Source organism: Cucurbita moschata, unplaced genomic scaffold, assembly GCF_002738365.1.
Source record: "Cucurbita moschata cultivar Rifu unplaced genomic scaffold, Cmos_1.0 Cmo_Scf00016, whole genome shotgun sequence".
Lineage (NCBI taxonomy): Eukaryota > Viridiplantae > Streptophyta > Magnoliopsida > Cucurbitales > Cucurbitaceae > Cucurbita > Cucurbita moschata.
This window is the reverse complement of record NW_019268532.1, coordinates 1,459,824-1,482,417: the sequence shown is the minus strand read 5'-3', so window position 1 is coordinate 1,482,417 and position 22,594 is coordinate 1,459,824. Positions and strand designations below refer to the sequence as shown.

At 35.6% G+C, this 22,594-nt stretch overlaps 4 protein-coding genes across 6 annotated transcripts; 2 read left to right on the top strand and 2 right to left on the bottom strand.

Annotated features, from left to right (window-relative positions):
* Positions 1-1,290: 1,290 nt before the first annotated feature.
* On the top strand, positions 1,291-4,435 carry LOC111454249 (basic leucine zipper 9-like). Of its 2 annotated transcripts, none has more exons than XM_023095664.1 (6): positions 1,291-1,682; positions 1,956-2,076; positions 2,926-3,076; positions 3,140-3,215; positions 3,788-3,913; positions 4,015-4,435. In XM_023095664.1, the coding sequence occupies exons 1-6, from the start codon at positions 1,446-1,448 to the stop codon at positions 4,276-4,278; spliced, it is 975 nt and encodes a 324-aa protein (XP_022951432.1). In that variant the 5' UTR covers positions 1,291-1,445; the 3' UTR covers positions 4,279-4,435. The 2 variants fall into 2 exon arrangements, with proteins under 2 accessions (XP_022951432.1, XP_022951430.1); XM_023095662.1 differs by having other exon boundaries at positions 1,314-1,683; positions 1,951-2,076.
* Positions 4,436-4,601: 166 nt separating this feature from the next.
* LOC111454254 (calmodulin-like protein 2) lies at positions 4,602-5,501 on the bottom strand. The gene has a single exon (XM_023095670.1). It carries the CDS (start codon positions 5,252-5,254, stop codon positions 4,718-4,720), a length of 537 nt encoding a protein of 178 aa, XP_022951438.1. The 5' UTR covers positions 5,255-5,501; the 3' UTR covers positions 4,602-4,717.
* A 3,697-nt stretch (positions 5,502-9,198) lies between these two features.
* Positions 9,199-17,107, top strand: LOC111454574 (coiled-coil domain-containing protein 150-like). 2 transcript variants are annotated; one of them, XM_023096075.1, is made up of 14 exons: positions 9,200-9,530; positions 10,428-10,555; positions 10,728-10,799; positions 10,888-11,001; positions 11,135-11,203; positions 11,277-11,333; positions 12,042-12,125; positions 12,259-12,321; positions 12,978-13,121; positions 13,345-13,365; positions 14,883-14,963; positions 15,196-15,263; positions 15,346-15,463; positions 16,840-17,107. In XM_023096075.1, exons 1-13 carry the CDS (start codon positions 9,350-9,352, stop codon positions 15,416-15,418), a joined length of 1,155 nt encoding a protein of 384 aa, XP_022951843.1. In that variant the 5' UTR covers positions 9,200-9,349; the 3' UTR covers positions 15,419-15,463; positions 16,840-17,107. The 2 variants fall into 2 exon arrangements, with proteins under 2 accessions (XP_022951844.1, XP_022951843.1); XM_023096076.1 differs by lacking the exons at positions 12,978-13,121; positions 13,345-13,365 and having other exon boundaries at positions 9,199-9,530.
* Positions 17,108-17,205: 98 nt separating this feature from the next.
* Positions 17,206-19,692, bottom strand: LOC111454573 (protein CUP-SHAPED COTYLEDON 3-like). The gene is made up of 4 exons (XM_023096074.1): positions 19,620-19,692; positions 19,262-19,526; positions 18,595-18,866; positions 17,206-18,060 (listed from the first exon to the last, which is right to left on the bottom strand). The coding sequence occupies exons 1-4, from the start codon at positions 19,683-19,685 to the stop codon at positions 17,467-17,469; spliced, it is 1,197 nt and encodes a 398-aa protein (XP_022951842.1). The 5' UTR covers positions 19,686-19,692; the 3' UTR covers positions 17,206-17,466.
* Positions 19,693-22,594: the final 2,902 nt, after the last annotated feature.

Genomic DNA, 22,594 nt, shown 5'->3' with positions numbered 1-22,594 from the left:
CTTTTTTAGTGAATTTTAAGGATTTAAAAACACGTCTCTGCAATTTGTCTAGTCGAGTAAAAAACTACTCGAAAATTGAAAAAATATTTTTAAATCTTAAAACCCGAAAAGAAAAATAAAAAAAAATCATCTTTTTCATGGCACAACTACTTGCTTTCCTTCTTTTACAAAGATGATAAGGCTTTTTTTGCTAAGGTTTGGATGCCCCTTTTCTAACCTACATACATACATACATATATATATATATATATATCGACCCAAAGAATATTCTTATTTATTATTAATTTTATATAAGAAATTTGTTTTTAAAAAATTACTAAATAGGAACATAACTCTATCATTTAAAATATCGATATTGAATCATTTTAATTTCAATATTGCTTTTTGTATTTTGTATTTTAAATTTGTTTATTTTAAATTTTTTTTTTTTGAAGAAATTAAATGTAAACATAAATTTTATAAAAATCTTATATAATTGGAGAAAAATTAGAGCAATAATAAGCATTTTGAAATTTCAGGACTAAAGGAAGGTACGGACGGTCAGTCCGGGCAGGTGGGTTAAAATTAGGTAAATTACTTTTAAAAGGACAGTCAGTCTGTGCAACTTGGCAACTGGGGGAGATTATCGAATCATAGATGAAAGTCAAATCACTATATTATGTGGTGGGCCCCACTGAACAACATGGCATATTCTTTTCTCCACGTGTCAGCTTTCTGATCCCCTCCCAGATTCTCCACCACCATTCCAATCCAACGGCTCTCCGCTCACCTTGTCAACCCCAATTGCTTCGCTGCTAAGTTCCCGTCTGCCACCTATACTCTCTCGCCTCATAAGATACACGTCATCCAACAATTCGTCCTTTTTACTTAATTTTACTTTTAAAAAAAAATTATAAAAAATCACTATGATCTTATTTTTAAGATTATTCTCATTCAAATACGAGCTTTATTTATTTATATACTTTTTATTTACTCGAGCGTTACAAGTCCAATTTAATGATCAAACTAAAGATTTATTTCTTATATTAATTAAGAGTGTTAAAAAAAATTTAATGACCTGAAAACAGTTAATCAACTCGACCGAACAATTAAATTGGATCTAAAAAATGTCCAAATCCGATCGAACGGAACTTAAGAACACTTGTAGTATTGAGTCAGGTGGCCAACGGGCCATCCATAATAAGACACCATCACCAAGGGCAGTTTGGTCACACTGCCACGTCAGACATTTTAACCTCATGTGCCGTCCACTTAGGTTCACAGTGCCACGACACCTTTATGAAAACAACCTTCCCTTCCCTTCCCTATATATCTCCCCAACACGCCCTCTCTCTCTCCCCTTTTCTCTCTCCTCCTCTCTCTCCGCCGTATGAAGCATAAATTCTCTCTTTCCGCCGCCTTCAGCCGCCAAATCCTGATCCTCCTCCTCTTTCGACGACAAAACTATGAAGCGCAGCGCCTCCGAGTTGGCTCTTGAAGAGCTCCTCGAAACGACAGCCATCGCCTCTCCAGAAGTCATCGACGCCGAGGCTGACGACGAGTTACAAAACGACAACGTTTTCAAAACCGAACACGAAGTCATCTCCCGGAGCCCTAAAAGAAGCAAGAACTTCCAGGACTCCGCCGATGCGTGCAGCTTCTTCGGCGATATCGATTTCAATTTCTTCTTGAGAAATAATCGGGTTCGTAATCGCCGATCTTTCTGTAAATCGCTCGAAATTAAAAAAAAAAAAAAATATATATATATATATATATATATATATATATAAAATAATTAGAATATTTTATTTGGTTTATTAACTTTAAATATTCACGTAAGGGTTATGTTAAATGCATGAAAATATAATATATTTTAAAATATAAAATGATTTTTTTAAAAATTTTATTTAATTTCAGGCAGCTTTTTGTTGTTGTTATTTTTTATAATTAAAATAAATAAATAATTGAAAGTGCAGGAGATAATGGACGCGATTGCTAACTGTGGAGGTGGGGTGGCGGAGGGTCCTTTATGGGCACAGAATCTCACACCTAAGCTCTCGACCATTTCAGCCACTATAGATTCCCAGTCTTCTATTGGTAACTCCATTATTATTTATTTATTTATTTATTTATTTTAAGATTTAAAATTAATTAAAAAAATATAATAACTAAATATGTATTTTTTTTCTTCTTCATCTTTTTATGAAATTACTTTGAGACTCGAAAGTGACGTAATTTTGTATAGGTAAGTTAGAAATCTGCTCGGTCCCGAGATCCATACAGCTTAGGGTTTAGGGTCGTTCTACTTATTTTTATGAGAGTTAGAATGATACTTTCCACGGTAAATTTATAAGGATCGAAATTCTCAGTAATTTTTTTTTTTAATTTTCAACCATGATATTTTTTAAAAATGGTAATTTTCAATATAATTATTTAAAGATAAGGTATTTTCATAATAAAAAAAATAATATTTTATGAGTAAGAATAAAATTATATTCCACCGCATATAATTTTTTAATATTACCAACGTTATATCTAAAAATTTAAATTTCAATATTACAATATAGTCTTCAACAAGATATAATAATAGCAATAATAAGCGGAGAGGAGGAGAGGAGGCTCTGGGCCGGGATGAGGACTAGATATATTACTTTTAAAATAAAAAATGAAAAAATAAAAAATAAATATTTTTTAAAATTTTAATAATAATTAACTTTTTAAAGACTGAATTTTAGAGGTTTAATATATAAATTAAAATGAAATGGAGTGGAAAATATAAAAACTAAAATTATATTTTTGATTGAGTAAAATAATTATTATGGTTAATAAATTATAATTTTAATTAATTAGATTTGGATTAATATAAAAATATTATTAATAATTGAAATAATAAATAAAAAAAAAGGTAAGGAAAAAGAATGATTCCAAAATGGTTGGTGTGGACAGTGAGCAGCCCAACATCAGCTAGCAATTTGATGGGCAGAGAGCACCAAAGAGGCGCCAACAGCGGGTCCTCCGAGGATCAATCGGACGATGAGATTGAGGCTGGGTCTTGTGAGCAAAGCAATGACCCTCTTACTTTGAAGAAGATCAGAAGGTGCTTTTACTTTACTTGCTTTATTTTGCATTTCATCTTCTAATCTTGGTCTTCCACTTGTAGAATGATCTCTAATAGGGACTCGGCTAGACGGTCGAGACGACGAAAACAAGCTCATTTGGCTGAACTCGAGAGTCAGGTATGTTGACAATATCTCTGTTGGTGGGTGTATATTTAATAAGAAATTCGAGTTGGGTTTGGTTCGATCTAATCTAGTTTTAGAGGAATTGTGAGATCACACGTTGGTTGGAGAGGGGAACGAAACGTACCCTATAAGGTGGAAACCTCTCCCTAGTAGACGCGTTTTAACTATGAGGTTGACGATGATATGTAACGGGTCAAAGCGGACAATACCTATTAGCGGTGGGTTTCGGCTAACTATTACGAATGATATCAAAGTCAGTCACCGAGTGGTGTGTCAGCGAGAATGCTAGCCCTCAAGGGAGTGGATTGTGAGATCTCACATCGGTTGGAGGGGGAAACGAAACATTCCTTAGAAGGGTGTGGAAATCTCTCCTTAACAGATGAGTTTTAAAACGAGTCAAAGCGAACAATATTTGTTAGCAGTGGGTTTCCGCTGTTACAGGAATCCATGTATGGGTTGGGGTGATCGAGTTTTGTGGATCATTGGGTTTTTTTTTAACATTAAGCACCAACCAACCTCTAAGAACTCGGTGATACCACTAACATTCATTGTTTTGATTTTCTCAGGTGAAACAACTTAAAGTAGAAAACGAAACGTTGTTCAACCAGCTTTTAGATGCAAGTCAGCAATACCGTGATGCCAATACAAACAACCGAGTGCTTAAATCAGACGTGGATGCGATGAGAGCCAAGGTACTAAATTCTCTTACTCTCCATACACAAACGAATTTGAAGAGAGCTCGAGAAAACAAAATCGATCATATCACGTAAACTTTTTCCTTTTTCGATCGAAGGTAAAGTTAGCTGAAGATACACTCGCTAGAGGCTCAATGACCAGTAGCTTGAACCAGCTCCTACAGAATCATTTGAGCACGCCGCAGCCACTAACCGTGCTGCGGCGGATGTCGAATATCCCATTGCCACTCGGTCTTCCCGGAGACGACGTTTCTTATTCTGGCGTGACAATGTCGAGCCAGAACCCAGCCACCCGGCTCGCAGAAACTGGAATGGCTAGTGAGGCTGTTAGCTGTGTGTCTGAGATTTGGCCTAGAAATTAGCCCTTTTATCATGTCATATGTTTGGCTTGTATGATAGAATTCAGACTCTCTGTTTGCTGTGTCGTTGATTTTAGACTGCTCATTTGCTTGTGTTTGGGTCAGTATGAATAGCTATTGATATCAACTGTGGAGCATAGAATAGCTACAATGATATCAACTGTGGAGCATAGAATAGCTATTGATATCAACCGTGTAGCTATATTGATATCAACTGTGGAGCATAGAATAGCTATTGATATCAACTGTTGAGGTATGCTCGTATTGACACTAAAACTTAGAACGGGAAGAACACAACACTAAATTCATATAACAAGAACAGAGAAGGATGCAGAAATTGGGGGGGATATTATTCAAGTTATGGTTTCTGAACAAAGATAACACCAAAATCACAAGATTTTTCCAGAATTTTGGATTGAAAAGTGAAAAAAACAAGAACAAATCAAGAACATTTAACACCCATCATTAATTCAAACTCACCAAAATCAACTTTCCCATCCAAATTCACATCCACAACGCTAACCATTTTCTCAATCTCCCTAATCCCCCACCCTTTATCCAATCCCAAACATTCAAGCACTCTTTTCAGCTCAACCGTATCAATGAATCCATCGCCATCCACATCAAATATCTTAAAAGCTTCCCATAGCAGCTCATTTCGTTTCCCTTCCTCCTCCATCTCTCCGATCACCTCCTCCACCGCCACCTCATCACCACCGCCATCCGCCGGCAGCTCAAACCCTTCCTTCTCTTCTTCACTCTTTATCAGCCCCAATTTCTCCACCACCCCCTTTGCTTTTTCCTTCTTGATTCTCCCATTTTCCCTCATTCCAAACACTGTAATCAACGCCCGTAGTAGCACGTCGTCGTGGATGACTCTGTGGGGACTCGGAGCACCGCCGTCAGCGGTGGAATCCGCCGCACGGGATCGCCCACCAACTGTTTGTAAAAAGTCCCCAATGAATCTGGAGATACCCATTTGGTGGAAATTGGTTGTGGATTGTGAATGGGAGTGGGGAATTTATGAGCGATGGAGGCGATTGAGAGCTGGCAGAGAAATAATTTAGAATTGGGGGTTTGTGGATCAGATGCGTTGGATTGAAGCTTTAAGAACTGTAATTTGGCGCTCGGTGAAGGAATCGGGGGGACAGGATGCGCTTGTTTATCGGCAGTACCATCGCGAACAGGAAGCAAGGATTTGAAAATTCACTGCAAATACAGCGCAAGGATTCGTAAATTTACACCAAATTCTGCCAACTCTGCGTTGGTCAGTTAAACCTTCTTTATCAATTTAAACCCTAATTTGTTTTTTTTTTTTTTTTTAGTTTTAATCAATTTAGACATTCTATATTATGGTTTAATTTTAAAACCGTTAATTCATTTTCTAAAAAAAAAATTAAATCAAAATTTAAAATGTGAGATCCCACATCCACTACAGTCGCGTTTTAAAAACATTGAGGGGAAGCCCGATAGGGAAAGCCCAAAGAAAATAATATCGGTTAGCGGTGAGCTTGCGCCGTTACAAATGATATTAAAGCGAGACATCTGACGATGTGTCAACGAGGAGGTTAAGCCCCCTAGAGAGGTGAACATGAAGCGATGTGTCAGCAGCGAGGAAGCTGAGCCCCGTAGAGGGATGAACATGAAGCGATGTGCCAACAGCGAGAAGGCTGAGCCCTGTAGAGGGATGAACATGAAGCGATGTGCCAACAGCGAGGAGGCCAAGCCCTGTACAAGGGTGAATATGAAGGGATATGCCAGCAGCGAGGAGGCTGAGCCCTATAGAGGGGTGAACATGAAGCGATGTGCCAGCAGCGAGGAAGCTGAGCCCTGTAGAGGGGTGAACATAAAGCGATGTGCCAGCAGCGAGGAGGCTGAGCCCTGTAGAGGGGTGAACATAAAGCGATGTGCCAACAGCGAGGAGGCTGAGCCCTGTAGAGGGGTGAACATGAAACGATGTGCCAGCAGCAAGGAGGCTGAGCCCTGTAGAGGGGTGAACATGAAATGATGTGCCAGCAACGAGGAGGCTGAGCCCTATAGAGGGGTGAACATGAAGCGATGTGCTAACAGCGAGGAGGCTGAGCCCTAAAGGGGGTGGACATGAAGCAACGTGCCAGCAAGGACGTTGGGCCCCGAAGGGGATGGACTTGGTGGGGTCCCACATCGATTAGAGAAAGAAACTAGTGTCAGCGAGGACGCTTGGCCTCGAAGGGAATGTATTGCGAGATTCCATATCAATTGAAGAAAGAAACTAGTGTCAGCGAGGACACTTGGCCCCGAAGGAGATGTATTACAAGATCCCATATCAGTTGGAGAAAGAAACGAGTGCCAGCGAGGACGCTCGGTTCCGAAGGGGGTGTATTGCGAGATCCCACATCAGTTGGAGAGGAGAACAAAACTTATCCGTAGCAAACACGTTTGTCCATTACCATTAACAGTATTGGTCTACACTAGTCGAAGAAAATTAAAATTTATTCTTTATTACTTTAAAAATTAAAATAAATAATGGATTATTGTTTATAAATTATAAAATTTAAAAATGAGGTACTAAATTTTAATTCTATTCGAATTATATAGTCTAGACTATAGTTTAATATATTTACTACATTAATAAATAAATGATGCATTAAATTAAATGTCGTGTATTAAATTTATAGAGGTTGAAATTGAGGTTTTATTAAATATAAATAACGGTTATCAAATTCTAGTTTACCGACATGCATGTCTCTCCAAATATATTAAAACATGATTATTATGAATTTAAATTAAGAAATTAATTGAACCAAAATAAATAAATAAATAAATAAAAATCTGCAACGTATCTGGGCATTTATTTATGGTGTATTATTGGGTATTTAAAATTATTGCATGTGTATGTTGTACACTTTGCAGAAACCGCGTTCCCAAGCTGTATTAATTATTGCATTATTTATTCTAATTTTAATTTTAATTTTAATCTAAGTACTCCCCATGCATTTTTCTGCTTAAGCCCATCACGTGATGAAATAATAATATTAATAATAATAATTAAAAAATTTAAGCTAAATTATAAAAAATATATTAAATTATGAATCTCGCTTAAAGTTTAAATCATACTTGTGATATCCCACATTAGTTAGTGAGTGGAACGAAACTGTAACGACCCGAAATTTTCTACTTAATTTAGGGTTGCTATTGTATATATGTCATAAACATGAACGTGGAAATACTTCATTTAAATTTTCATAAAACATAACCTTAAGCTTAAAACACAATCGTGGACTTACGTGTTTTGAAAACACCTTTAAAATGACACTACAAAATACTAAATAAAATAAATAAATGTTTAAATTAAAACATCATATTCTAGCCTAAGTCTAAGAAAATAAATACGAATACTCTAGGTATGTGTCATGGTCTTGAGTTGCGATGTCGTTGTCAGCCGTACAGGAATGTCTTGCAAAATTTAGTAGCACATGGATGAAGTATTTAAAGAAATACTCAGTAAGTGACCCCACTCTTGAGAGTTATGCAACAAGAACATGCAAAATGTTAGGACGAAATCTATCATATCAGTCTATTTTTACTACGGCACTATTCTAAGTTATAATAAATATAGAATTAAGCTAACAATAACGCTGTCAATTATGATACAGTCAATAGTGTAAAAATTCAATTATGAGTTATATTTTATAATGACCAGGTAATAACAAGATACGCAACCAGCAATATTTATTTTCTTATTTTATGCAAGTCATACTTGACGGAGACGGGGCATTGATAGTGGGACCATGGAACATGCCAAGCCTACATCATAGGCTGGTCTACAAGATCTATAACCTAGAGCTCTAATACCAACTGTAACGACCCAGATCCACCGCTAGCAGATATTGTCTTCTTTGGGCTTTCTTAGCACATGCGTAGATGTTTTAAAAATCGTGAGGCTTACGGCGATATGTAATGGGCCAAAACAGAGTTAAGTATAGGCTCTAGAAGAGGTTATAAGAAGTTTAATATGAGTGATGAAGATTTAGAGGAATTGAATTTGACTTGGATCATTTGTGTGTTTTCAATGGCATCATCTCTGAGCTAGAGGTGATCGAGAATGAGGATAAGGGCTCTAGGTCGAATGCTGGCAGAGATAAATAATAAGTCAAAGCGGGTAATATCTGCTAGCGGTAGGCTTGGGCTGTTACGATGATATCAGAGTCAAACATTGAGCAGTGTGTCTGTGAGGATGATGGTCCTCAAAGGGGATGGATCGCGAGATCCCACGTTGGTTCGAGAGAGGAATAAAACATTCGTTACAAGGGTGTGAAATTCTCAAACATGTTTGAAAACCATGAGGCTGATGACAATACGGGGCCAAAGCAGACAATACTTGCTAAAAATGGGATTGGGCTATTGCACACGTGCCGGGGAGGGGAAGTGGGTTTGGTTTAATTCCTCTTATCTCTTTACTACAGAGCTTGGGCGTTCCATGATTTTTCCTGTTCACTCCATGTTGTGCTCGATTCTCTCTTTCTTAGCGTATACTCAAAGGACAAAATTACCCCTAGTAGGAATTTTTCCAACTTAGGCTAATTTAATTACATTTTCTTATATTTCTTGTCCAATTTGAACATAGCACAACAATTCATATACATCGTGGGTGGGCCCACTTATCATATTCTTTTACTATACTTCTAAAATAAATGTGTTACATAAAAAAAAACTAATACTAATTATGAGGATTAAATGGTAATATTCTAAAAAAACATAATTGCCTAAAAAGGAAAAAAAATTATGATGAAGCCAAGGAAATTGTCTTATCGAGTAAAGCGAGTGCCACGTACGAAGATTTTGAAGGCCCAGTACACGTGGCAGCCCCGTTGGCAGCCTCTGGGCCTTTTATGTTTTTGCCCCTATAATTTCCTCAATTTAGAAAATTGTACTAAAAAAAGCGAAAAATAAATATCTTTATTCTTCATCATCTTCGAACCGCGAAGCGGTGCAACGTTGCACGTTTTTCACGTCAAACACAAAATCGCTGGACTGGCGGCAACTCTTTCTCTGCCTCTTCTGAGTTCGGAATTCGGATTGGTAATTGGAATCCATGGCGGCTCCGAAGCTTGCGAGCGTAACGATTTTTCTAGCTTTAATTGTTTTCTCTGTCGCTGCGGACGTGATCGTCGATGGTGGAGAGGATGCAATTGAAGTTGCTAGAGAGGATGGCTATCAATCCTCTGTGATTAAAAAAGAATTGGAGAAACTCAATTCTAAGATCCGAGAGCTTGGTGAGTTTATCGTAATCTATTGCGCATTTGAGTTTGTTTGATTGTTGAGAAAGCGTGGGGAAATGTGGCGGATGAAGTATTAGTGCGAACTTTCGTATTTTGATGAAGCAAACTTAATTTGGAACGGTTTGGGAAGTGTTTATTTATTTGTTGGCTGTTTTGATTCTCTTTTCCGCCGAATTGATGTTGTTTCAACTTTCAAGTTGATTTGGTATTTCCAAGCCGTGGGGATTTTCAGAATTACGATAGCGTTTCTTGTGATTGAACGGAGTCCACCATGTTCTGGTTAGAAAACCACGAATCCCACTATTGTCCACTTTCGATCATGTGACTTTGCTTTTAGTTTTCCCGAAATGCCTTAGACCAATGGAGATAGTGTTCCTTGCTTATAAATTCATGATCTTCTTCCTAATTAGCCAATGTGAGACTACTCCCTTTGATCGAGGCATGACTCCTTCTCTGGAGCCCTAGAACAAAGTACCCATTTGTTCAACACTTGAGTCACCTTTGACTACATCTTCGAGACTCACAACTTCTTTATTCGACACTTGAGGATTCTATTGATATGGTTAAGCTAAGGGCATGACTCTGATAACATGTTAGAAACCACGACCTTTACAATAGTATGATATTGTCCACTTTGAGCCTAAGCTCTCATGGCTTTACTTTTGGTTTTCTCACAATTGGTTTTCTCATAAGGCCTCATACCAATGGAGATAGTGTTCCTTATTTATAAACTCATGATCTTTCTCATAAGACTAGTGATTTGATTTCTGAAAAAGATTGTCACCAATTTTAATGTGCTTTCCATGCGTTTTCTATCTGCTTTTATGTTTACTGACTTCGTTCTCCGTCTTTTTCATGTATTGAGAGGCTCGTTTTTTGCTATTTCTGCAGAGGTCCTTATCGATGAAAAAGCACAGGAATTGGAGAAAAAGAATGAACTAATATCTCAAAAGGATGAAATATTTAGGGACAAGTCAGCTAGAGTTTCATTTCTGGAAAGCGAGATAGAATCTCTTCAGGTTGGCTTCAATATTTATCTGGACTGAAAAATCCATACCGATATTTGTATTATTGCAATTATAGAGATTGATTTTCTGATACTGTAACTGCCTCATGTAGTCTTTACTCCACTCTATTCTCTTTTTGCATAATTATAACTTTGCATCTAATTCTCATTCTTGCTTTGAGTAGAGAGAAGGGAAATTACATGTTGAGGAAACAACTGCGAAGGCTCATTCACGTGCTGGTGAATTAGAGAAGCAGGTATATTCGATATAGAAATCTTGAACATAATGACCATTGTAATTACAGTATGCCCTTACTCTGTCTGTCTCTTTATTGGTCTTTTCAGGTCAGTGAACTTAAAAGAGAACTAGATGCTCAAAACAGAGAGAAAAATGCACTGGAAGCACAATCAAATGAAGCTGAGAAGAAGATGCATGAAGTTATTTCGACACTGGAGAAAGTAAGTTGAGTGCATTTGTGGAAATATGTAGATTTGAATTTGCAGCCTTTTGCTGTTCATAGTTGGAAGAGAGGAACTGTTTTCGTTTTCCCTTAGTTGTATTCTCAGTCTTTCAATTTTGATTTTGTTACAGCTTCAGAACAGTAACGAAGAACAGAAGAAAAAAATTAAGAAACTCGAACGTGCACTTAAAGTGGCTGAGGTACTCTACTGCTAACGTGCATTTTATGGAATTTGATTGTTCCTATCTTAGCAATTTTCTTGTCTATTCTCAGGAAGAAATGATAAAAGCCAAGTTTGAGGTCACTTCAACAACTGAAGAGTTGATGGAGGTGAAGTTTATTAATCAAGTTATTCTGTTCTATCATCATGCAACTAAATACCAGTTATCTTATGCATCCTTCCATATGGTCAGATAATAGTTGACTATGTGATTTCAATAAAAAATTTCATGGGGGTATTTAGATTCTAGGCGAGGTTAAGTGGTTGTACGATGACTCTAAAGATAAACATTTTCTGCCTCAATTTCATCATTTAAGTTCTGCCCAAAAACAAATAAAATCTTCCAGAATTATTTTATTGATCCCAACTGGTTCTGGAGCTCCTCTATGCATTTTTTATCTGGTTTCCTATGATATCAAGAAGAAGAGGGATCTAAAAATCGGTGAAGAATGAAGGTAGTGGGGAAGGAAGAAGTGGAGAAAGGTGGGGAGTGAAAGAGAAAATATGGGGAAAAAGGGGAGGGGGAGGAGGAGAGGGTTTTGGAAGTTTAGTGTAAAAATAACAATGAAATGACTTGTTAAGAAAAAAATTATATTATATAAAAGAGTCAAATGAGCATTGACACATCAATACTTGACAGGTCCATCTTGCTCTTTGTTAGTGTTACTTGACACAGTGATTTCAGAGTTCAAGTCGAAACACTTGAGATGTTGAACAGTTAATTTTTTTGGAAATTAAGAGCCAAATAGAATTCTAACATGTGATGGGGTTATGAATGGAATGGAGCTTGGCTGAATTTTCACGTAATTCATTATCAGGTCCACGGTGCATGGTTTCCACCATGGCTTGCTTCATTCTGGAACAAGCATGCAAAACCTGCAGTGAATATGGTGATGCAAAAGGTACGGTTTTCTGGTTTCTTGAGGTTATTTGTTGATTCCCTGTGAATAATTTAATTGCATCATATGCACCTTCTATCTGCGCATCTTTGTTACTTTAAGTTCATCAATGCCTTCTTTTTCTAATCGGTTGCAGATGTGGGTTGGAAAGACACATGTGGAGAACTGGGTGGGACCCCACGTAGAACCAATTAAATCTGTGAGTTTTTCTTAATTTCTGCTTTTGTATTTTCTTGACATAGAAGTATAGCTTAGTAAATTAAAATCATTAGAGAAAGTATTAAATTTTTTCTCTGACGTATATTCTTCTTGAAGAATTTTTAAATATTGTAACAATTATATATTATCAACTTCTATTTAATTGTCTTAAATATCAAACCTTGGGCTTAAATTTTGATCTTGATCTTTTTATGTTTCAAATCGTTATAACAAGCTATTTTTTACACGAAGAAAAACTGTTAGTTCAACATAATATATCAAATGATTTATTATGTTTACATGCTTACTCAGACTTTGCCTGTTTCTGTTAAGGACTCGGTACATTGCAGAAACAATTTGTGAGTTCCATTATTAGGGTTGATTTATGGAGAAAAAAAATAAAAAGGGAAAAACGTTGGGTGTGTTATAACATTTTTTTAGTAACTTCTTAAACTGCAAATAGAATAGTTGGAAGGTGTATAAAATGAGCTTAGAGATTTGAGTAAAATTGATTTTGTAGGTTTATTGGTTAGGCAGTTAATAATTGAAGGTTATATTTTATATTTATTCTAAAGGTACAAACATAGGGGTTATTGGGTGAGTTGTACTAAGACTTTTGTAGAATGAACTTTTTTACTTCCTCCTTGCCAAATGCAGAAATGGATCCCTGCCATACATGAACAGTGGTTGGTGGTGAAAACGAATTCTAAACCGCATTTCGAATTGTTATGTAAAAGAAGTTCAGAAGCTTATGAGGCTTCAAAACAAGCATTGACTCCACATATTATAAAAGTACAAGAGTTTGTGTGAATGTTTGCTGAATCCACCACACCTAAATGGTGTGAAAGTTATCTTATTTATAATCAAATAAATTACAAGGATATGGAAATAGTAATAAATGGAAATAACAATAAATGGAAAGATACTATAGTAATAAGGCAAATGTTAGATATTTGCCTTATAATAAAATATCAAATATAATATATATGGTAAACTATAATTTATTACTAAATATCCTTAACAGTTTGCCTATCCCTACTTTCAGGTATATATCATGTAGTCTTCACTCTGCTTGTTAATCATCTTTGTTCCTCCTTCATATCACTCTTTTCATTTATTTATTATTTTATTTATATTCTTTATTTTTTCATCTTCCTTTTTGATGGGGGATAGAAAGTAAAACTGGTCAGCGAACCATATGTTGATCATGTCGCTACTGTGACAAAACCTCTTGTTGACAAAGTTTGAGTAGCATTAAATTCATACACACAGGAGTTAGTGCACGTTTGTGGAAATTTTATGCAATCTGAAACTACAAAACTAAAATTGGTAGTTTTTCATGGTTGTAATTCTGGATATTTTGAGAACATACTTTTCTATTAACCGTGACTTGATAGGAAGTGGTATTCGTTTGGGCAATTGTGGTGACATGAGTCCCTTGATTTCGGTCTAGAGTTTATGGATCCAAAATCCTGTGTGGACCTGTTGTCTGGATACGAGTATTTCATGAAGGGTTTTATTTAAAAACAACTATTGTTAGGTCAAATATTTTTCTAACTTGAAGCAAAAGAGTGTACAAGGTTAGAGTCTTTTTTATTATCATTTTGAGGTTTGATTGATCCCCTTCAGCACCCTCTTTCAAAAGCATGCTGAGTCTAGAAATGTTGGAAGATCTGCAGATCTGCATGCAAGTTAGAATATCTTGCATCTTGATGATATTTTCTATCTTTTCTGAAATAAGTTGGATCTTTACTTCTACATACATGTTTTTGGAGTTTCGGAATTCATATAAAGTCATAATTGGCTGGTGAGATGACAACTGTCAACAAGACAGAGTAAACAAACATTTATAATTAGTCTGGAGTTCATAGTGCAATTTTTCTAATTCCTAAAATTTCATTTTTCCTGCAATACCTGAAACTGAAATTGTGTATATGTACTTCCAAAGACCAGTTAAATTAAAAACATCATATATGCATATATATGTGCTTGGAGAGACAATGAATTTGCCATGAGTTTCCTTTCAGCTAACCAACAATCGGGACCTGGAACTGAAAAGCATTTCTTGGAACTTTAAAACTCATTTCTTAGCATGGATGGAAAGGAATATGTGAAGTTGTGATAGGAAATATGAACATAAGGTCTCATTCCTGTTCTCTGAGATCTTGTTCTTACAGAATCTTTAGAGTCGGTTTTAACTTCTGAGATGATGGTGTTTGTGAGAACCTTAAAACTTCCTTTTGAGATTAGTTTATTTATATTCCAGAAATAGAAAAAATACCCTTAATAAGGTCTGCTGGTCATTGTTGCAAAACTTTTGTCCAACTTGTTCAAGTCGCCCAAGTATAGTATCAGAAAACTGTCTTGACCTTAGTAATCATGTGGCTGATAACATTTCAATCTCAAATTGCTTAGTATCATAAATTATTAGCATATGGCATACAACGTCTCATTGTGCTGAAAGCTGCTGAGCTCGCCAGCAGGAATAATTATTCTTGTGCTACCAGGAACCAAAAATTACTGCCTACGGTATGATTTCTGAAGTTCTTATGTTTTCTTCAGGTTAAATCCACCATCCAGGAAGTGCTCAACAGACATGACATTACAAGAGCGGTTGCTACTAAAGAGTTCGAGTGGCTCTTGGTTTGTATTACTCTAGAAAATATGACAATATAAAAAGATCTTTGATGCAAATTTTAGGTTTCAAACTTACATATGTGAAGTTTCACGCTTCTATCTGAGACTAAAACTATATTTGAAGTATAAGGACGAAAATGAAACAAGTGTGAAAATTCTGGGACAAAATAGGATTTACCAGTAAATCTACATCTTATTTTACTAAATTTGTTGATATTTTGCTATTGACTCGATCCAGTATTCGGCCTTGTTGATCCTACCCATATTAATATTGTTCAGTCTTTGCTGTTGCTGCGGCCCTTCCCGGTATGATTTTTTTCATTTTACCGTATCAAATGTATACTCCTTTTGATAGAGGCACTTGAGGGAATAATATATCTTTGTGCAGTGAAAAGGCTAGGAAGCCTGCCCGCCCCAACCAAGCACGTCATAAGGCCAAAAAGGGAACTTCTGGCAAGTAAAGTTTGTAACATCATTTGCTGGTCCTCTGTTGGAGACTTTTTAAGGTTTGCTTTATCTTTAACATTTATGCTTAGAATAATAAATTATCTGCTTTTTCCATATTTATACTACTATGTGAGGTGGTATATTTTAAGAACTCATTGTGATACTGCACCATCGTTACTTGATTGGTTCTCATGGCCATGGCCACCTTACTGTTGACTCGGTATTTTTGCAACTGTGAGGAATGCCTTTTCAGTCTCACCTTGTCTTGCTTAGCATGACATGGCAGTTTCCAACGCCACAAGGCACTGTTTGGATGCTTCTCATCGCATATTGAAGTGTTTGGAATGACCTTCATTCCAAACAGGTCCTGAAATCAACCCGATATGTCTTGTTAAAGGAGTTAATCCTGTGAGCAGTCCCACCATATGGTGCTTGAGACATAATTCAACTCACTTTCTGTTCATGCTACAGCTATAAAAGATGGAGTTTTAATTCAAACCACTCTCTCCCTCTAGTGACCTTATCTTACATTACAACTCTCCTTATGCTATCTTCACGATTATTAGAGCTCCCTTTGCAGCCCAGCCATAGTGGAATTGCAATGTCTTATCAAGAACATTTTCTTTTCACTTTGCAACTCTTAACGACCATCATACGAAGACACTAGATAGCGCTTGAAGGCTATAAGAAAATAGATTTGTTCGATGTATGAACTTAAGCGTGATAGTACTAGCTTCTTTTTTTAACATACATACTCATAACGCCTCTCTTCCATCAGTTGTCTTCTTCAGTTTCCCCATAAAAACCTCTGGAGACATATAGCCGATGAAGCCTTTATGTCTGTTCCTAATGTTCAGGACATTAAAACAGCATTTGGAAACATGGAGAGACCACGTTGCCCCTAACTGAGTGGCTTCCACCAATCAAGAGAGAGGGGTCATCCCTGAACAAATCCCTAAACCGCTAGTCAACATTTGAAAAAGTAAGAGAGTAATTGAGAAAATTGGACAAAAAGCTCCAGCCAAAGCAAGCTTTAATTGACTGGAAAAAGTGAAGTGCTTCCATTTGGAATGCCTCATTTGAATCTTCCCAACTCTTGGTTCCAAAACGAAGAGATACGAGGATAATCACAATTAGCAAAATTTGGTAGGAAATTTTTCAACTTCCGGGTATATGAATGTTGATGCAGCTGAAGTGATCATTTGTTTTTCAGTCATAATTCTGTTGTGATAAAGTATATGGATTCTGTTGATTGTGATAGTTTTCATGAGAAAATCTAAAGACGATGCTCGATTTTATGGCACTATAAATTGCAATGTGATTGCTATTATGTCGTCTCCATTATCGTCCCGTGGGTAAACCAGTTGTTGATACTATCATTTAAGCTCTTAGTGAGTACATCACTTACATATAATCGTATTTCGATTCTCTGCAGGTGGACATGACATCTTTGCCTTTCTTTAGGAATCTGGAACTTAGAAGTCTGATATTTTTTCGAAGCTCTTATAGTTTCATCACCTAGTCTCGGTCGGTTGTTAGCCATGATTATCACTCCCGCTGCTAGATACACCCAAGAAGTTTAGACGTTGAAGTTATATTTTGTTTTCCATGTTTATGACTATGATGCCAGAGTTGTAAGTTTTTTTGTTCGTTGTAAAATAGTTGCGAAGTCGAATAAATTATTTCAAATTTTCTTCTCGTTACTCCGCTCCGTTCAAGTCTACCATCAGTGTAATGTTAGCAGCTTGTATGACTTTGCTGCTGAAGGGGTCTTTCAGCTATTGATTATGAAGTCCTGAAAACAACAAACTTTGGTTCGGTTCATCCTCGATGATCCGTCCACCGGCTATGAGATTATAGATATTAAGTGGTTGAAAAAGAGGTGTTTCGACTGCTTACAGAAACAACTAGAGACTCCAATCTCGGAGTTAAACGTTACACATCGACTACGAAAGGCGGGTTTGTGAAAACTCGTAACGAAGGAAAAAAGGGAAAACTATCTCTATTACTGCAACAACTTCTTCAGTGTTTACTGAGAAATGTATGCATAGCTTGGCGGCCTTTACCAGTTTTGCCAGTAATTCTCCAGGTCCATGCAATGGTCCATGTTCATAAATCTGTTGCCAGGTCCATTGCCATTGTTGCTGATCTCCGCCCCATATGCAGTTTCAGGACCGATCGTGCTTGCAATCACAGATGAATTAGCCATGGTAGCTGCCATGACAGACGAACCGATGTCTTGTTGGCCAATTTTCATTGGTGCTGCGACTGGGGGCGGCATCGGTCGCAAAACTGGTTGCGATGAAGCTCCTCCAAGGTTTAAGTTCAACCCGGATATTGTGAAGCAACCTCCTGCAGGTTGATAGTTAAACTGGGGCTGCATCGATAAGTTGATACCGTGAGTTGATCCTCCGCTGCCACTGCCGCCTCCACCGGCTCTCAGGACTCGGTTGAGCTCGGCCAGATCTGCGCCGGTGATGTAGTTACGCCCATAGCCATATTGAGCAGCAGGGTCTCCGAGCTGCATGAGGGGTGGTGGAAGAAGAGGAGGGGCAATTTCAAGGTTGACATAGGGGTTCACTGCTCTTGTTTGGTTTGGAGGATACTTTTTGGGTCCGGCACTCTTTTGGAATACTCGGCAAACCACCCATTCGTCCTGTTTTAACAGCCCAATAAAAATCATAATTAAGGGATTTAAAAAAGAGGCAAAAACATGATTTTGCAAATGATTAACAATACAAGATGAGATTTAACTCATAAAGTAGGCATTTTGATTCGATTTTCGATAAATATTATGTAACGGCTCAAGTCCACCGCTAGCAGATCCTGTCATCTTCGAACTTTTCATCCAAGTTTTAAAACGAGTTTGCTAGGAAGAGGTTTTCACAGCCTCATCCAAGTTTTAAAACGGGTTTGCTAGGAAGAGGTTTTCACAGCCTTCTCCCTCACCGACGCGAGGATCTCACATATTTTATATCAATTTTTCTTTTTATAAAAAAAATTATATACCAAATAAATCATCGTGTGTGTACGAAAATTCCCTTCTAAATCAACATTTAAATTTTCATCGGCGTCTCGATATTTTCATATGTTTATGAATTTGAGATCAACATGAGAGCCGGATGCTTTTGATAACAAAAATATCAATATTAATAATAAAAAAACAAATTTTTTAATAAAAAACATTTACCTTAGCTGTTCTAAAAGCGGTTTTGGAATGAAGTCGATATTCATGCATAACCCAATTGGTTTTCTCTCCTCTCGGAGCTCTTCCTTTATAGAACACCAACGTCTTCTTCATCCCGACCAGCTCTGAAGTATCAGTATTGAAGATTTCTTTGTCTTTTCCCGTGGTTTTCCAGTAGCCTGTGTTCGTCGCTCTATTTGTTCTAACTCCGGTCGGGTATTTTCTATCCCTAAGGCTGAAAAAATACCATTCTTTTTCTCCCATTTTAGCCTTCCCTGTTTGAAAATCAACAATAATAACGTTAATATTCAGCTTTAAATAGCCTCCATGCAAACCCTAATCCTTACAGCCCAAGTCTGATATTTAATAACAATACTTCTGATTTAAACAGCTTCCATGCAGTAATTTTAGTCTAATTCGTTTATATATTTTAATCTCTAAATTTCAAATTTGTTTGATTATTTATTTTTTAATTTTAAAAATTAAGCTAGTAAACACCTTTTTATGAAAAATAAATAATATAACAGCGGCCGAACGTGTTAAGATTTAATGAAACAAAAGTGATAGTTTATAAGATCACAATTTTTAAGAATAGTTCGAGATCAAAATTAAAAGTTTTCGAACAAACCCTAATTCACCCGAAACTCGAGGATGATAAACAAGAAATCACCTGGTAGTTCCCAGGGTTCAAACTTGTTGAGATCAACATCAGTAACCGCTCTTCCTGTAAAATTAGCATCTGATATCTTATTCAAAAGATAATACGTGATCAACTCTTCATCAGAAGGATGAAACCTAAACCCTGGAGGCAACGTTTGATCTTGCTCTTGTGCATGATCTTGATGATTACGATCTGATTCCGCTACAGTATTCTTCTTCATCACCTCCGGCGTCTTCCCGTCCTTCTCCGTCCCCAAATTATCACCGCTCGATACCTCGAGAAATCGAAACACAACAACAACAACAACGTTAAATCAATAAAACTTACCATCATTTTATGATAGAAAGAGAGAGAAGAAAGAGCTAACTTGCATGGAGTCTTGGTTGTTTTTGGGTTGCTTGATGGGGTTTTTTTTTTCTTTCTTGGTGAGCATGTAATGCAAGAAATCTATGGGAATTTAACCTTCTTAGAAGAAGACAACTGGTGGGAGTGTGTTCTTCAAGTTTTCACCTAAGCTATAATTTGTTTATAATACTTTGTCGAAGTCTTTTTTCGATTTTTTTTTTCTTTTGTTGGTCGGGAAAAAGTTAACCCGACCATAGCTTTGATATCATTAACTAAAGCACGAGAGATTTGTGTTCACATTGATGCACATTGTTGAACTAAAAAAAACTTACATACGTGTCACAAGCTGGAGAGAGATTATATTTTCTGGTTTCCCGTCTAAACTAACGTGAGATTTATGGCGACACGTAATGATCCAGCGCGAACAATATCTACTAGCGGTGGTCTCGGACTGTTACAAATGGTATCAAAGCCAGACACTGGGTAATGTACTAACGAGGAGATGTGTAATCTTAACCAAATTGCAGCTCAGGCTTCTTTCATCATAACCCTCAAGGATTCAAGAAAAATGCTAATTTTGAGCTATATATAAACTATTTTCTCCAATTGCAGAGAGGTAAGTTCGATAAGTTTCATTCAGTTCATCAAAACTCTAAAGCTTTTCTCGACACTCTGTGAGATTCCACGTCGGTTGAAGAAGTGAACAAATCATTCCTTATAAAAGTGTGAAAACCTCCCCTTAGTAGATGCATTTTAAAATTAAGAGGCTGACGACAACATGTTCGTCAAATTCAGCCTCATAGTTTTAAATTTCTCTTTATTTCTCTTTTATAGCATGTTCGTCGTAAAAACACGATTATAAGCTACGTTAATCTAATCTAACCTTTAATCTTAAAAACATCAAATTTCTTTAAGAATAATGTCCTGTCTTGATCAAATTCTTATATATCAAACACAGTTTGTCTGAATTTCAACAACAATTATGAGATATTGTTTATAATTAATTAGATTCTGACAGTAAAAAAGACAGAGATTTCTTCAGCAGACAAGATTTTCCAGCCAAACTATATAATAATTTTTAAAACATATAATTTTCTTAAAAAAAAATCCATAATTATTTGTTCCTGAAAACATTTAAATTTTTTAACATAAAGTTTTTTATTTCATGTCACATAACCCTTGTAATACAATGTTTGACAATATTGTTATGCAACTAATACAATAAACAAAGTTTTTCTTGTTTCATTGGATAAACGCCAGCTACGAAAATTTCTACCAATTCAATAGCTTGATGAACACGTCATGACGATACATGTTTGATTCTGTACGTTCTTGACCGTTCGTTTATTATTTTTTTGAAAAAGAATGAATCATCAGTTACGACAACGTAATCAACAGCTCAATTGATAAGAAGTAGTTGAAATATGTTTATCACGAGAAGACGACAACGCTCTAGAAGCAAGGAAGAAACGAAGAACTAACCCTAAAACGACACACTAAGTCATTTAGGGTTTATCGATAAACTTGTCGAACACTTCAAAAGTTAATAATATCATATGGGTATTAGATTGATCTCCCAATCAATATCCTTATTAATTGGAAATCCCTAAAATTGATTGTGAATTAATTGAGATAATTAACTAATTCTTTGTCACTAAAAAGGAAGCACTACCAATTTAGCCTATGGTTATAATTTAATTATGTAGAGATTGTGGGTAGCTAAGCAAATAATTAAGATTTAAGGGTCAAATCTTGAATTTTGAAATTATAACATTATCCAAAAGTTTATAAAAAGTAGATAAGCAACCTTGAAAATGGCATTGGGGAAATGAATGTTCATGAACATAAGTTAAATAAGTTACTTTAGTGTATAATATTTGTTACTGAGGTTTATTTATATTATTACTGTATTATGGTTTATCGTATATATCATATTTGATATTTTATAGGTATCTTTCAATTGTTATTTCTATTTATTACTGTTTCAATATTCTTGTAATTTATTTGATTATAAATAGAGAACTTTCCTACACCACCATTAACCAAACATTCTCAATTACCTTATTTAATTTTTAATTTTTTTAAAATATTAATTTTATATCTAAATCATTGGATAAATAAGAAAAAATAAATAATTAAATTAAAAATATTGGATAGGGAGAGACTAATTATAATTAAAATTTTGAGACACTAAAAATTTATGAGTTAAAATAGGGTTAATCTTGTAATTAATCCATGTGAAAGGCTAGATTAATAAAAATATTTTTTTAACAATTTTCAAAAATTTTAATACAATCATCCATTTTTAAAAATATTTCAAAAATATCTTTAAACTTTAAAAAAAATATTTAAAAATATTTTTACGGTTAGTAACACTTTTCAAAAAATACTAATGAATTTCCTAAAAAGTGTCCTTGAAACAGTTAACATTAATATTTTTACTGCTAGTAACGCTTTTCAAAAAATACTATTGAATTTCTTATAAAGTGACCCAATTTTTGTTCATATATTAACGGTGATAATTTTTTTTAACTTTTTTTTTTATAAAATTAGAGTGTTAATTTTATTTTTAAAATTTTATAATATTTTTCAAACATAATACTGGCCATTTTGAACTTTTAAAAAAATGAAGGGTTTAAAAAGAAAAATTAAGTTGGTATTTTTAAAAATTAAAAATTCAATGATATTTTTTAAACAAAATATTAACGGGTTTCATTTTTTAATTTTTTTAGTTTAAATTATTATTTAAACTTTTAAAAATTTAGAGTTATTTTTTTTAGGTAAAATAGTAGTTTTATTAATTTCAACTATAAATACTAACAAAATAAAGGGTAAATCTTTATGGAATATATATGGGCTCCAATGGTTAAGCTCGAAAGGCCCATCATGTGGTCCAGTAAACCGTTTCTCTTGTCATAGTTGGGCCGAAGCCCACAATTAACAGTGCCCCGAGCCCAGGCTCCATTTGAGAACAAGGACTAAGATTTCGCTAAAAAC